This window comes from Crocodylus siamensis, chromosome 1, assembly GCF_052110815.1.
Source record: "Crocodylus siamensis isolate JL-2025a chromosome 1, ASM5211081v1, whole genome shotgun sequence".
Classification (NCBI taxonomy): Eukaryota; Metazoa; Chordata; order Crocodylia; family Crocodylidae; genus Crocodylus; species Crocodylus siamensis.
Window position 1 is genome coordinate 153092366 of NC_143395.1, and position 15247 is coordinate 153107612.

At 48.4% G+C, this 15247-nt stretch overlaps 2 protein-coding genes across 9 annotated transcripts in view; one reads left to right on the top strand and one right to left on the bottom strand.

The window, feature by feature from the left end:
* The first annotated feature begins 148 nt into the window (after positions 1-148).
* On the top strand, positions 149-13915 carry POLR1C (RNA polymerase I and III subunit C). Of its 5 annotated transcripts, none has more exons than XM_090046084.1 (10): positions 149-278; positions 374-445; positions 585-692; positions 2128-2260; positions 2399-2518; positions 2740-2892; positions 3293-3442; positions 4066-4182; positions 8631-8698; positions 9480-11238. In XM_090046084.1, exons 1-10 carry the CDS (start codon positions 210-212, stop codon positions 9585-9587), a joined length of 1098 nt encoding a protein of 365 aa, XP_089902210.1. In that variant the 5' UTR covers positions 149-209; the 3' UTR covers positions 9588-11238. The 5 variants fall into 5 exon arrangements, with proteins under 5 accessions (XP_089902210.1, XP_089902233.1, XP_089902224.1 ...); XM_090046107.1 differs by lacking the exon at positions 9480-11238 and adding an exon at positions 11292-13915 and having other exon boundaries at positions 150-278; XM_090046098.1 differs by having other exon boundaries at positions 150-278; positions 9755-11234.
* The window catches only part of XPO5 (exportin 5), a 37927-nt gene continuing 35256 nt past the window's right edge, over positions 12577-15247 (bottom strand). For all 4 annotated transcript variants that reach the window (XM_090046049.1, XM_090046039.1, XM_090046031.1 and 1 more), the window contains 2 exons: positions 14932-15096; positions 12577-14403 (listed from right to left, as the gene is read on the bottom strand). In XM_090046049.1, coding sequence (XP_089902175.1) covers positions 14263-14403; positions 14932-15096 — 306 coding nt within the window. In that variant the 3' untranslated portion in view covers positions 12577-14262. The remainder of the gene's footprint in view (positions 14404-14931; positions 15097-15247) is intronic.

Genomic DNA, 15247 nt, shown 5'->3' on the forward strand with positions numbered 1-15247 from the left:
CTGGAAGCAAGGCAAGAAACGTGCCATAGAAATAGTAGCTAAAAGCGTCCTCTCCTAGGAGCTGCCACGCTCAGCATGGCGGAACAACGCATCGAACTCTTAGTGCGCCTGCGCAGAGAGGGCACAAAGAACGGGAGGTCTTGTACATAACACGCCCACTCAGCATCACGTGACGGGGAGGAGTTGTGTGCTTGCGTCACGTGGGCAAGATGGCGGAGCGCGGCAGCGTGGAGGAGATGCGGAGCCGTGTGGTGCTTGGCGAGTTCGGCGTCCGCCACGTGAGGGGGGAGAGGTGCGGGGGCTACGGCCGGAGGGGGCTCAGGTCCACGCGTGTCCCCCCGTGACCCACGCGTGTCTTCTGCCCGTCTCGCAGGTGCACACCACGGACTTCCCCGGCAGCTATCCGGGCTACACCGACGCTTGGGACCCGGTCACCTTCCGCCAGGTGAGCAGGCGGGTGGGGGGCAGCAGGGCCGGAGCGGAGCGGGTGTCCTATCCCTGGCCCCTCCGAGCTCCTGCGGGTGGCAGTGGGGCACCCCATTGACCCCGCGATGTCCCGTTCCCTCCGCCCTGGCGGGCTGCAGGGTTTCCACGTGGACGTGACCCACATGGACGAGGGGCTGCTGGAGTTCGATCTGGTGGGCATCGATGCCGCCATTGCCAACGCCTTCCGCCGCATCCTGCTGGCCGAGGTAGGGCTTGTGCTGGGCTCCACTCAGGGTCGGACCAAACACCAGGTTTGGGGTCAGGAGGGATTTTGCTGTGTGGTGAGATTGGTTTGGGCTGTGGGGGGATTTGCCTTGCTCTGTAACATGGGTGTAGGCCTCTGCCCAGGACTGCTCGATATTTTGAAGAAGCAGGACGGTGGCTCTCGTGGGTCCCTGGCTTGGCCTGTAGCAGGTTGGGGTGTCGCGTCTATGGTGTGTCAGGGTTGCGGTCAGTCACGTGTAGCAGTTGTGGTTCTTATGAGATGGTTTGGACAAAAACGATCCTGCCTTAGGCAGGGGCTGGACTAGATGTGACCTCTGGAGGTCCCTTCCAGTCCAACTTCCTGATGACTTGGATACTCAGTTGTTGTCTGTTTTCCCCCCTGGGGTGTCTCTTGCTGCCGTAGGGAGCTGATGCAGAGCAGGGCTGGTGCAGGCTGGAAGCTGCAGGCTTGGTCACGGTTTCCTTTGCCTTTCATCAAGTTTTGTCCTAGCTGCTGGAGCAGGTGTGGGATTTGGCAGGTTGGAGAAATAAGGTCATACTTTGGGAAAAGGAGGCGACTGATTAGAGAGAGATGGAAAAGGCAGAAGTGCCAAAGTTGCTGGGGGCAGAGGGAGGTCAGAGGGCCATGAGTCGACTCATTTGCTGCTGAGCTTATGTTTCTGCTGGAGGATGCAATGCGTATATTCTGGAGAAGAAATAAGCAACCCGATTGTTTCCTCTCCAGACAGCCAGAGAGGGTGGTCTAAGACAGGCCTAGTGTTACAAATTGAAGCTGATTAATTAACCAGCATATACCAGTAATGACAGCACTGGAGCTGCTTCCTCAGGAGAGTTTTGCACAGATCTCCATGCCTGGTCTAGGGTAACAGTGAAACTAGTGGTATTAGTCAGTTATGAAGAGACTGCAGAGTCTGGTCTGCAAGAAAATTAGGAAATATAGAGAGAGCAAGAAAAGAAGAGTAAAAACAGAGGAGAAAGGAAATGGAGGAACCTAGTTTAGCTCACCAAGTTTCAACCAAAGCACTGTCAAATCCTTCTAGATGTAGGAACACCTGCATGCAATGTGTGAAGTAAAACCAGTAATTACAAATGGGAACCCTTGGTGTCAAAACCATTGTGACCTGCTGTAGTCTGTCTGAATTCTTTGCAACAGAATTGTTGCTTTAGTTTTTTTTTTTTGCACTCAAGAAATGAATGATAACTCGGAGCTGGTGTCTTTCAAGGGAGCTTGAGTCTAAAAGGGTTGAGAACCACTGATCTGGATCACTTGTGGGAAGGGGCTGTCACCAGGAAGAATTAATTAGATCCCAAAAAGGGTCTGTGTGAAGCAGAAATGGTCTGGCTTGATATTGGGTGGGGGTGCACTGCAGGCATGCTGCCTGCCAGGACTGACTTGCTGTCTCTCTACTCCTTAAGGTACCGACAATGGCTGTGGAGAAGGTCTTTGTGTATAACAACACATCCATTGTGCAGGATGAGATCCTGGCCCATCGCTTAGGCCTTATCCCTATCCAGGCTGACCCTCGCCTTTTTGAGTACAGAAGCCAAGGTGAGAGCCAGCACCAGGACAAAAGGATGCATTGGGGGGCTCTTCAGAAGGGGTGACAGATTGCTGTGTGGGTTGAGGTTCAGGAAGGGGTGGAGGAGGTGGCCTAGCTTGGGACTCGCTCTTTTTTCCTCTTCCCAGGGGATGAGGAAGGCACAGAAATTGATACCCTCCAATTCCAGTTGAAAATCAAGTGCAGCCGAAATCCCCGGGCAGCCAAGGAGTCCTCTGACCCCAATGAGCTCTATATTAATCACAAAGGTAAACCTCCAAGCTGTTGGGGACCCTGCTGTAAGCCCCATGTAACCTGAATTGTTTTTCCTGTCCTTGAGTGAAGAGAGCCAATCCTGTAGTTCTGTGAAACTTTCTTTTTGGCAAGACCTGATGCTGTTGGGCCAGCAGCCCTTTGCCTGAGTATTGGCTTCTCTCCATGGGTGCTGAAGCAACTTGGTTAGATGTTGTTGGACCTCTCTTCTCCACAGTGTACAGCAGACACATGACGTGGGTACCTCTAGGCAATCAGGCAGACCTCTTCCCAGATGCATGTTTTCGACCTGTTCACGATGACATCCTTATCGCCCAGTTACGGCCTGGCCAAGAAATCGATGTGCTCATGCACTGTGTCAAGGGCATTGGTGAGTTGGGGTTGTGAGCTGGGGCAGTGAGATGAATGCGAGTACCCCTGATGCAGGGTGTGTGGGGAAGGGAGGAAAAGGAACCCAGACATTCCTCTAGGGTGGCTTGGTGAGTGCCTGAAGTTCTGAATGACATGAGGACCCCCCATTAGGGTTTCATTGTGCCAAGGGGTGTTACCAGGTATTCTGATGGAAGTGGTTTCTCCTGATTCTTGTAGAAGCTCAAGGCAGTATTGAGAGGAGCTTCATGACACCCAGCAACTCATTCAGGCTCTTGTCTCCTGACTAGTAAAGCAGGGGCTGTGGCCTTTGAGTGGGGTACAGTGCCTCTGCTCCTCTGGCTGCACCATTGCATAAGGTTTGGCTGGGGCTCATGATGACTTCTTTCCTTATTTTCCAGGTAAAGATCATGCTAAGTTTTCTCCAGTGGCCACTGCTAGTTACCGGCTGCTGCCTGACATCACTTTGGTGCAGCCCATTGAGGGGGAGGCAGCTGAGAAGCTGAAAAAGTGCTTCTCCCCTGGAGTCATTGAAATCCAGGACATCAAAGGTACTTTCTATCCCCACCCCAGGACCGTAGCACTGGTTAAGGGGAGACTGAGTGCAGACTAGAGGCAAGCATTGTACAGATGGATTCTCTCCTCTGATGTCCCTCCAGCCTGTCTTAGGCAATTCCATTCTGTCCTGGGCCTGGGGTTAACCCATGAATGGCTGTCATAGATGCACCCAGTGACTGGTTTGGTACCTCCTTTTCTCTTAATCCTTAACACTTTTGATAAGGCAGGAAGTACTTCTTCATTCAGCTCTGTGACTGTCCTCAACACTGTTACCTGCTGCTCCAGGGTCCAGAAACCCTCTCTTGTTGTAATTCCAGGTTGTCAGCCACTCGCTCCCAGTGTTTGAGTTGCTGGCTGGCTCCAGGTATAATATTGGACAAGCTGAGCCTTTTTGAGCTGGCCCTGCCTGGGGAATAGTTGGGGGTGGGGGTTGAAACTTATCCTGTGCTGAACCTTGTATTAGAAATGAAGTAGTTCTTGGTATAGGTCTCCAGTGTCATAGCTAGGTGCAGAGAACTGCCTGTTTTGAATGCAGTGTGCAGGTCTAGTAGCATGAAGCATGAATGCTTGTCCCTACCTGCTGCAGGTTCCTATTTTACCTCTTCTCCACTTGCAGGGAAGAAGGTGGCGAGGGTAGCCAATGCTCGGCTGGACACGTTTAGCCGGGAGATCTTCCGTCACGAGGAGCTGAAAAATATGGTGCGTCTGGCACGAGTGCGGAATCACTATATCTGTAAGTAACCTCGGCCCTAACCACAGAGTACACCCCTTTCCTGCTGCATGCATCGTTTCTTATCCTGCTTAGAGTCTGCAGAGATTTGCCAGCATGTTCTAATCCTTCTTGTTCCTTTTCCTCCAGAGTTTTCCTCCAGATTAACTCTGGTACATTCATATTCCAGTAAGTAGGTGTCCTTATGGGTATCATAGAATCATAGAAGTAGGGTCGGAAGGGACCTTATAGATCTTCAAGTCCGACCCACTGCCAGGGCAGGAGAAAAAAAAACTGGGCTCAAATGATTCCAGCTAGGTTGGCATCAAGCCTTCTCTTAAAGACCCCCAGGGTAGGAGCCAGCACCACTTCCCTTGGAAGTTGGTTCCAGATCCTCACCGCCCTAACTGTGAACTAGTTCTTACGGATGTCTAATCTAAACCTCCTTTCCAACAACTTGTGGCTGTTATTCCTTGTTATGCCAGGGGGCGCTAGGGGAAACAAGGTCTCTCCCAAACCCTTCTGGTCCCCCCTAGTGAGGCCCATCTGGTCACCAGGTCCCCCCTCAGCCTTCTCTTGTGAAGGCCGAACAGGTTCAGGTCCTGCAGTCTCATTGTAGGGGCTGCCCTGTAGTCCCCGGATCATTCAGGTGGCCCTCCTCTGGACCCTCTCAATGTTGTCCACATCCCTCCTGAAGTGGGGCGCAGAGAACTGGATGCAGTACTCCAGCTGTGGCCTGACCAGTGTTGCATAGAGGGGGAGGATCACCTCCTTGGCCCTGCTAGAGATGCACCTGTAGATGCACAACAAGGTCCAGTTAGCCCTGCCAACCGTGACCTCGTATTGTAGGCCCATGTTCATCTTGGAGTCAGTAATGACTCCAAGATCCCTTTCTGCCTATGTGCTCTCAAGAAGGGAGTTTCCCATCTTACGAATGTGCTGGGTTTCTGGGGGCTTTGGAGTGATGATAGATCTGCATATTGTGCCGCTTTTGCTGACTAACTTTGCATCATCTGATGTGTTGGCCATGAAGGATTAAACTGGTGGTGGTGCATGTAGGCTGCTTCCTAGTCCCTGTGCTGATCCTTGTGTGTCTCTCCAGTTTCTGTGGAATCAACTGGTATCCTGCCTCCAGACGTGCTGGTGAGTGAAGCCATCAGGGTGCTGATGGGGAAGTGTCAGCGCTTCCTGGATGAGCTGGACTCTGTTCCCACTGACTGAACTTTGCAAGTCTGAGAAGCAAAAGCTTATGCTGTTGGCCTGGGCTTCTTGCAGCCACCGGCATGGATTGTTTCCAGTCCACATGTCTGAGCAGTGAGGGGGCCTTCTGCATGCTGCGGCATTGGGACCATCTACTGTGTGCTGTCCATTCTCTGTACAGATTTTTTAAAACAGAGCTCTGAGGAGGAAATGCTCCAGAATAAAGGTCTCTTGACTGTGCTGTCAGCTGCTGCAGGCAATGTACAGAGGACATTTGATGTACTACCCATTAGCAGCAGGCTACGAAAGTGTCCTGTGGTTTGTGTTCTCCAGCTGCGTGTAGCATAGCAAGGACAAGTGGACCTTAGTGAAGAGTCGACTGCAAAGTGTTGCTATTGAATTGCTAATAAAGTAAGGGCTGCTGACTTTTTTGTGTCTGAGGTTAACTTCATGAAGTGGCTGTGATTTGTGTTGGTTTTTTTTAACTGGGTTAAGTGAAGAGTCACATACTATTGGTTGATGACTTTAATTATGAATCAGTACAAAGTTCCATGTCCTTGAACTTGCAAGGGCACCTGGCAAGTTCTGCTTTAGTCCACGTTCCTGGTTTTCATCTTTTAAATGTCACATTGCAGTGCTAAATATACTACTTTCCCAAGGTGAGTAGTTGCTGGTGTGGGAAAGGATCGTAGATATGGCTGACCTGCTGAAGCAGGGGTGTGTAAAACAGGCTGGGACAGCAGGAGTGTGGCCCCTTGCTCAAGCTGAGCAAAGAATAAAGCATGAAGAGTTTAAAAAAAGGGGGAAGAATGTAATATTTTAATGGTATCCAGGAAGAATTAACACGGCTGTGAAAGGCTTGGGGAGATGATTTGGCCCTGTCTCATTCATCTGATCTCCTATCCTGCTACCTACAGAGGTATTGCATGACTTCAGGATGTTATTTTAGCAAGGAGGCAGCTGTAAACTTTAGGTCATTTAGAGATTTTGTTTGCAGCCATTACTGTGCTGGGTTTGAGACTGCTCAAGGGCAGAAAGTGCTAGCCTGTGTGAGCCTAAGGTCATGATTACTTCTATCAGTGACTAAAACCATATCCCCATAAAGGGTACATGGAAATCTAATCTTTTGAATAGCAGACCAGAACTATACACTAAAAACAGTGGATCTCCCCTCCGTTCCCCTGTAATGAAAAGTTTGGAGTGGCTAAGAACTGAAGTGGGGATAGGCTGTAGAATCTGTATGGGCAACTGAGCACCAGACACTCTCATTTGTGGTCTTAGTGTAATTGACTGCCAAGATGAATTCTCAGGATGGCAGGCAAAGGTGCATCAGTCAAATACAGGCTGAATTCCTTTTCTTGCAAATCTGGTAGTTGGTAAAGTAGCTAAACCCATTGCTTTGCATAGGTGCCTGGCTGAGTTCTGAGTGGCACATATGGAAAGTAGGCAAAGTATGTTTGTTCTCTGGTCGCCTGACATACTAGCTAGTGGCAGGCAGGTGAAGTCTCTTGCCAGTTGTGAAATGGCCTAGCCCTTGCAGCAGGTAGACATGGCTACAGCTAGGTGCAGGGCAGTTGGCGTTGGTTCTGTAATGTTGCGGAGTACAGTTTCTTCCCTTTTGTGGAATACTGCTTTGGGAAGGATGTGCAGAACTAGCTTATGTAAAACTGTAGTCGCTTCTGGAAGGAGACTGTGGCTCTCAGTATTGCCATATCTTCATGGAATAAGATGGTGGGGATTCTCCATAGTGCCTGATGACTACCAGAGACCACTGAAAATGCCAAGTTGTCCAGTAGAAGTTTTAAGGTTGTTGAAGTCTCATGCTGGACTGGGTTTTTGCATTATGCCTTAAGTCATTTTGTTGTTGTGATTATATAATGTTGACTGCCTGACAGCTGATGTAGTACTACTGCTGGCCACTGGACTGCTAAAAGGAGAATTAACTGCAGCCAGTTGTCAAAAAGGCTTGGTAGTGGCGGCTGCACTGAATCTGGGCACTGGGAGTATACACACTCTCCCTTTCTCATCAGATTTCCTGTAAGGAGTAGCTCTTTTTCATCAACACAACATCAGGTCTCTATGTGCTTTGGGCTGCTGTGAAGGCCAGGACTCTCACCCAGTTCTAGTTAGGCAGGCCTTCGACACTGTCTCTCACCCCACGCTCATTAAAAAACTGGGGGACTGTGGTGTCAACACCTACACAGTCAAATGGGTCGCTAAGTAGTTGAAGGGTTGCATCCAGAGAGTGGTGGTGGACGAGTCATTTTCAATCTGGAGGGATGTGGGCAGTGGGGTCCCCCAGGGCTTGGTGCTTGGGCCCACGCTGTTCAACATCTTCATCAGTGACTTGGACAAAGGGGTAAAAAGTACCCTGTTCAAATCTGCTGATGATACTAAGATGTGGGGGGATGTGGGCACGTTAGAAGGAAGGAATAGGCTACAATTGGGCCTAGACAGGTTACAAGGGTGGGAGGGCAAGAATAGGATGGGATTCAACACTGACAAGTGCAAGGTGATGCACAAGGGGAGGAAGAACCAGCACCACATCTACAGGCTGGGGAACTCCCTTCTCGGCAGTGCAGAGGCAGAAAAGGATCTTGGAGTCATCACTGATGCCAAAACGAACATGAGTTGGCAGTGTGGGGATGCAGTCAGGAAGGCCAACAGCAACTTGTCATGCATCCACAGATGCATCCCAAGGAGGTGATCCTCCTCCTCTATGCGGTACTGGTCAGGCCACAGCTGGAGTACTGCATCCAGTTCTGGGCGCTGCACTTCAGGAGGGATGTGGACAACATGGAGAGGGGCCAGAGGAGGGCCACTCGCATGACCAGGGGCAGCAGGGAAGGCCCTATGAGGAGAGGCTACGGGACCTGAACCTGTTCAGCCTCCACAAGAGAAGGCTGAGGGGGGATCTAGTGGCCTGTTACAAACTAGTCAGAGGGGACCAGCAGGCACTGGGGGAGTCCCTGTTCCCCCGAGCACTACCAGGAGTTACAAGAAATAATGGTCACAAGCTGGCAGAGGGTAGATTCAGATTAGACATCAGGAGGTGCTACTTCATGGTCAGGGCAGCTAGGATCTGGAACCAACTTCCAAGTGAAGTGGTGCTGGCTCCTACCCTGGGGGTCAATTCAAGGCTTGACAGTTACCTTGCTGGGGTTGTTTGACCCCAGTACTCTTTCCGGCCTGTGGCGGGGGGGTCGGACTTGATGATCTGCTCAGGTCCCTTCCGACCCTATTAACTGTGAAACTGTGTTTTTCTTATTTAGGCAAAGGGAAAAACCTGAAAGTTCTGCTAGTTTCAGGATCCCCAGCACCAACTGAGGCAAAGATCCAGGTACAAACAATGTTTATTTCAGCTGCCAAGTAGTAGTTGCACTAGGCATAGCTTAGCTTGTGCACCAAGACTAGAAGCATTCCTTACAAATAGGTCATTTAAACCCTCTGTGACAAGAAGGTGGTTTAGGAAGCCTTAGTACCTTTTATAGTATCCTGTCCAACATAAAAAAAGCCTTTAAAGAATAGTCTGCAATATAGATGGGGTAAGGTCAAGGCCTGCTGATATGTTTTTGTCATCTGGGTACACTTAAGAACTGCTTGATTAGCACCAGCCTTCCCTGCAGTCCCAAGTTGAAGCCCAGTTGTATGTATCCATTCATCTCAAGGGACACATCTACATGTACACTTTAATGTGCATTAGCCTATTTTAATGTCCATTAAAGCATCACTAAAAATCCATGCTGTTTAGTTAACTGCTTTTCAGTTAAGGTGCATTAAGGCAGGCTAATACACATTTTCTTAGTACCTCAACGGAGGTACAAGATTTAATGTGCATTAAGTAAAGTGCATTAATGTGTGTGTAGACACTTTCCATGGAGTCTTACTTTTTGCATCTGTAGAAATTTACTAAGACCATAAATAATAGTGTAGAAGTTAACTATAAAGCAGATTCAGTGCTTCAAGGACAGGCTGATAAGACACAGGCCTAGTCGCCTTGAAGTCTGAAACAATCAAGAATGCAGCCCCCTCCCACCCTTTTAGTTAGCATGCAGCCAAAAACCAGTTTTGAAACAATCAAGAGTTTTCTCACACTGACCCAATATTGTTTTCTTTCACAGTGGAAAATTCCCACCTGTGTGCACATCTTGTCTGTAAACTATAAATTGCCTCTAACAATTTTATTTGGGGCCTCTGAGCTTGCTCAGGGTGCCCAGCTTGCTGAATAAATTTTGAGACTGACAGCGACTCTGTATCTTTGGGAACAGCTTCGCAAGGGGTCACGAACTCCTCAACACATCAGTAACTTAAATCCCCTCAGCAAAGCCACAGGACTCTCTAATTTGTCTTCACTGCCTGCCCCAGGAAGTATTCCCACTTACCTTTCTCTCTTAAGGAGTCCTGTTTTCTGGGTGAAGATATCATTCTGCCCTGATACTGATGGACCAGCACGGCCTCTATCCTAGCCTAAAGGCAATGACACTGAACAAATGTACATGCTGCCTCAGATTCAGGATGGCAAAGTTTGTCTTTGTTTCACACAGACCTGACTTGTGGTTGTTTGCTTACAGCCCAATCCTTCGGGCCTCCTGGAAGCACCTGTGATTAACAGTTGGACACTTCATAAAGGAGTCTTGCTTTTTCCCCTACCCCACCAGTGAAGCACCCATATTATGAAATTGCTATAATTCCCATATCCCTGCTCTTCCCAGGAAGCAGCAATGACTTGGTAGACTTCCTGGTTGGCAGGCAGCCAGTCACCAGCTACAAGCAATCTCTGATGAAATTCCAAAAGGGGGGGGGGGGTTCCAGGGACAGTTACTTACCAAGAGCAATGCTAGTATCTGTACTTCCACTCCATAGCGGGACAAACCCAAGATTACTGCTAGATGCTTGTTTGCTGTAGGGGATTGCATCTTGTGTGCCTTCCCACCTATTTTATTTCACACAGACTACCAAAGTGAGGTGAGACCAGATCATGCTCATGTTGGTAGCTCCCAAATGGCATTAGTGTCACAAGTGATTGTCCCTCATGCATTCAGAAAGTTGTACCAGAGTGGGAAAATGCAAGTCTCAGACTCCCTACCCATGGAAGTGATTTGTGGCCCGACATTACGCAGATGCAAAGTAGATCCCGCTAACAAAGGTGCATGACTCTGTTAGAAATGGAGTATTGTTAGAAATGCACAGCTTGCATCTTGCACCTGATAAGAAAGAAACACTGCCAAGGACTTTTTTCCTTGCCCAGCCTTGCCACAGCTCTTCTTATACTAAATCGCAGACTCTCCCCCAGCTTCTCCCTAGCCTTTCTCATGCAGATTACAGAAGCTGGAATTCAACTGACTGTGTCCTTGAAAGGGGGGGGGGTTTAAACTCTTGGTGACCTATAGTATTCTCTGAGCATGTTTAATTAGCTGATGCATATTTACCTCTCCGCCCTGCATACTTAAGTAGTTAATTATAATATACATGCGATGGATGTAGTGATGTAACCACATGTATGCTTGTATGAAACGGAAGTGAGCTGTAAGAGTTCCTGTTTCTGCACACGTGCCCAGGAGGAAAAAGATAAATACAGCCTGCAAAATTCCTTGGTGGGTTCAGAGTAATCTGAGTTTTTGACTCTGCTCTGACCCTATTTGCAAATACACCTTTTGTGCCATCTAATGTATGTGTGTCTGTGATACTTTGCGAGCCTCCAAGAAACGGACCGCAATTTTTTGCATCAACTCTTTGCTACAATTAAACTATTCTGGGCCCTACTTTACTGACATCTGTTTGGCAGCAATACTACTGCATCAAAGTCAATCCCCCACAATGAGACTTGCATTAATATACAAAAAATATATATAATGCATTGCAGTGTGGGGCTGGGGTCAAGTTTCTTCCATTATGAGATACTTTATTGATAAAGGTGCCTTGTTTTACTACAGGAGAGAGAAAACCTTACTTGACTGGATGGACCCTTCTACTTAAAAGCTAGGACTCAACCCATCTTTTATTTTTAACTACACTTTTGAAACAGTAATACCTCTGATAACAACATAGCCTTGGTGGAAGTGTCTGACCAGCAGTGAAATCAACTAAGCAGACAGTTTGTAAAGTAAACTTAAAAAGCAAGTGGTACCTTGGATCTTCAAAGTAAGCAAAATGCAGGGCTTTGGAAAAGGATAAAAGATGCCCTTTTCCAATAATATAAGCCTTTATTCTTTCCAGCTCTGGGCCAGGACTATTAAATTTAACATGGTACTTTCCTCAAGGTAACTTGGAAGTAAAGCTGCAGGCCTGTTAAAGCATGAGCTTCAAAAATATTTCAAAATCTAACTTGTAACTAGCTCAGATAGCCATCCCACCCTCAACTCTGCCCATCAGGTAGTAAATGAATTAACTGTGCAAGTAGCTGCCCTTGTTGAATGCAATTAACACAAAAACGCTAAATGTTGCAAGAATGCACAAGACTTGCAAACTCTCTCATATTCTAAGGTTTGGGCACAAGTAAGCATGGCAAACCTTATTGTTTAATCTAACATCTACATCATTTACCACTTTAACCATTTAGTGGACACGTAAGGGCCGCAATAATTTTAACTGCAAAGGCAAAACCTTAGGAAGTTCTCGTGGTGCCTTGGTAATTCACACAAACGGCATATTGTGCACCCTTGTTTGTCAGCTTTTAAACTCTGGTGGGGCCTCTTTTTCTCTATGCTGAACTCCAGTGTAACACTGGTTAGACCATCATGCCGCAGCTGAGATTAGCTGCCATAGCTCCACATGAAGGCGTAGTAATAAGTGCTGCAAGCAATGCTTTGCATTTAATTTTTGCACTAGAATTGAAGCAGCTGAATGTGTGCCCGAATTCTAGCTTCTGTTCCTTGCATTCTGACTTCAACCCCTAGTGTGCAAAGCTCACATATGCTGTGCCTTTCCCGCCCCCCCACTGAGGTATGTCAGCAGCTCATTTCACCTGCTTCTGAGCTAGACTTCATACAAATACAGCTCCCGATAGACTCTGATCTGGGCTGTACTCTCTTTGGTACAGCCTAGATCAGAGTCTTATCATTTCACCCACTGACATTTTTGCCACTGAAATAAAAGAAATTGAAGTGTAATACGAGAGGCAAAACACTTATGTACCACATGGAGTCCTCAGTACCGACTGGGAGCTGAGACACAGATAAAGCCTAGACAGAAGAGAAGAGACAGCCATGACTCCTTGCATGTAGAACTGAAATATCTTTACTGACATTCAGAGGTGTAACATGGCCAATTCAGAGATGGCTTTGGGTTGAACGTTCCTACAAAAAAGGCTCTAAAAACCATTAAAAAAAATCTGTTTCTAGCATGAAGTCACAGAATGTTAAAAATCACAACACAATAAATACAGCCAGCTGCTGCTGGAGCCAGGAGCCTCTTCGGCTCAGGAATTTAGTAAAAGATTGAGGCCAAGAGAGTGCAGTGGACTGTGGAACAGCAAAGGCAGAAGGATGAAACAGGACTGAGGCCACATGATGACCAAAGACTGCTTTCCCAAGGCCTGTTCTCTGGAGCTCCCTTCTTGTCAGCTCGTCTGCCCAGTCCAGCTGATACACCTCCCAGCAGCTTCAGTTGTTTCTTTGCAGCCATGCTCATGCATCCTATATGGCAAACCACCAGGTCTAGTTTTAGACAGATGTCTACCCAGCTTCTGTGCTACTGCCTTCTCTTGGAAGAGAATGAGTGGATCGTTTGCTTCGTAAGAACAGCCAGCTCTGCAGTGGTTTAATACAGCCTCCTGCTTCCTCCAAAGGCAACTTTCAGGTCAGGCTTCCCCATGGGTATTTTGCATGACTGACCCCAACCTCCTGCTATGACACTCGACCCTTTGACAGAGAATAGCCTCTACAGCAACCATGTCATACACAGAAGGGTCCTGAACCCCAAGTCCCGGTCCCTTATTCTGCTGAAATGGGAGAGGAATTTAAACCTCCACTGCCTTCAGTAAGGGAGGTCAGGTTTTCAGGGAGAGGATGTTCCTAGATGCTGCACATCCCCGAGTCAACATGGCCCGTTATCCCAACAGCAGCAGTAGGGACACACCTCACATTAAGGTGTTACAAGCTTATGGCAGATGGGTCCAAATTTTGCATATCCTGCTTTGCTCAAAACATTCCTGCCCCAGTCCTCCTGAGAGATAGATGCCTGACAGACACCGGCACAAAACCAAAGCCAGCTTTCCATTTGGTTCCTAGTGGAATGAGATGTACTGAACATGCGTACAGCAATACTGTCTCCTTCCAGAGAGGTGCAGTGCCTTAAAAAGGTGAATCAACAGTTAAAGGACAAATTTTAGGGCACTACTATGCTCCCACCTGTACAGCTCCCAGCCCAGGGAAGCAGTCACAGCTTGGGTCTTTCAAATGGTCCAAGTAAAAGACAAATTTATCAGGATACAAACCCTCTGAAGAATAGAGAAGGTCGAATAGACACATCGAGTGGCAGACATAACAGGAATGTCTTGTGACCCCTGTGAAGCCTCCACTCAAGGTGAAGCTAGGGGGTGCCATCTCCAGCTGGGGCCCACAATAAACCCAAATCCCAAAGGATTTGCATGTGGGGTTAGGCTGACCCAAGGTTGCAGAGTGACCAGGCACTATAACAGAGTCTATGGGCTCAGCTCTTGTCTGGTGAAGGAGTTTAGATCTAAAGCTGCAAATCTGCTGGGGGAAAAGGTCAGGGAAAGCTTATTCGACTGGAACAAATCCCAGCTTAGGCTCTCCACCATTTCAGAAGGGGATGGGGACAGGCCGAGCAGGGGTTTTAGTCAAACAAACACCTGTGGAGGAGTGGGCAGAGAGGGCTCTACGGTGACTGTTATGAGGAGACAAAATATGAAGTGCGAGAGGGTGTGACTGAAGTGCCCCCAGCTCAGGGCTCAAACAGTGCTGTGAGACCTCCTCCATCCTCGTTCTCCAGTATGTCTGTCTCCAACAATGGCTTCACCTTTTTGAAGAGAGATGGGAGGTTCCGGATGTGAACTTCCTTGCGAAACTGCTCCCCTAGTGGCTTCTGCAGGAGACAGAGGGGCAGCTGTAAGTTAGTCCCACTCAGCCAAAGGTTTCCATCGTGTTTCATTCCCCCATTCCATTTCTCACAAACTAGCCCAGGTCCCCAACTTCCCTCAACCCATCCAGGTTCTGAGAAGGCCCTCGCTAGGTCCAGAAGAATATCCTGGCATCTATAGTAGATGCTGACAGAAGTGCATTGCTACAATAGGACCCTGATTTATTACCACATACATCAACCCAGTAGGCTCCAATGCCTTTTAACCCAATGGTGCTGTCCCACACAAAGCTCTGTACCACCTGTGGGCTCTGCCTAATGGTGCTACCCCTCCCACTTCAAAAGGCCTCCTGCACCTGGAGTGCCCTCAGTCTAAGAGCACCCTGGAGACACCTCTAAGTGCTTGGGTACCATCCCATCCAGCCCAGTGCTGAAGAGACCCAGCAGCAGCACATACACATACTGAAAGAAGGAGCAGGCTAGCTAGGCACATTTTTTCAGGAGTAAAAGGCCTGGCTGTGAGTGGTCATTTACCCCAATGCAGCCTGCAATGAGGCGTTTGAAGTGGTCCTTCCGGCGCTTATCTGCCACCTTTTGCAGTGTTGGGGTGAGCAGCTTGGAGTCAAACTGCTCTAGTGACTCCCTCTGGATTTCTGGAATCTGCTCCATCACAGCCTTCAGCTCTGCATAGCGTGGGCGCTGCAGGAAGAAGGGAAGAATCTGCTCAGCATGAGCTGTGCCAGAGGGAAGACGCCTTCTTTCTTCTGATGGATCAGAACATGGGGCTTGTTAGCTCCCCCCACCCCTTCCCTGCTTAGGCTTGGGATCAGCTCATTCACTGCCCCCTACG

Coding starts and splice junctions, on each gene's coding strand:
- POLR1C (XM_090046084.1), top strand. CDS start 210: ATGGCGGAGCGCGGCAGCGTGGAGGAGATGCGGAGCCGTGTGGTGCTT. Junction 693..2,127: donor GCCGCATCCTGCTGGCCGAG/GTAGGGCTTGTG, acceptor CTACTCCTTAAG/GTACCGACAATGGCTGTGGA. Junction 3,443..4,065: donor TGAAATCCAGGACATCAAAG/GTACTTTCTATC, acceptor CTCCACTTGCAG/GGAAGAAGGTGGCGAGGGTA.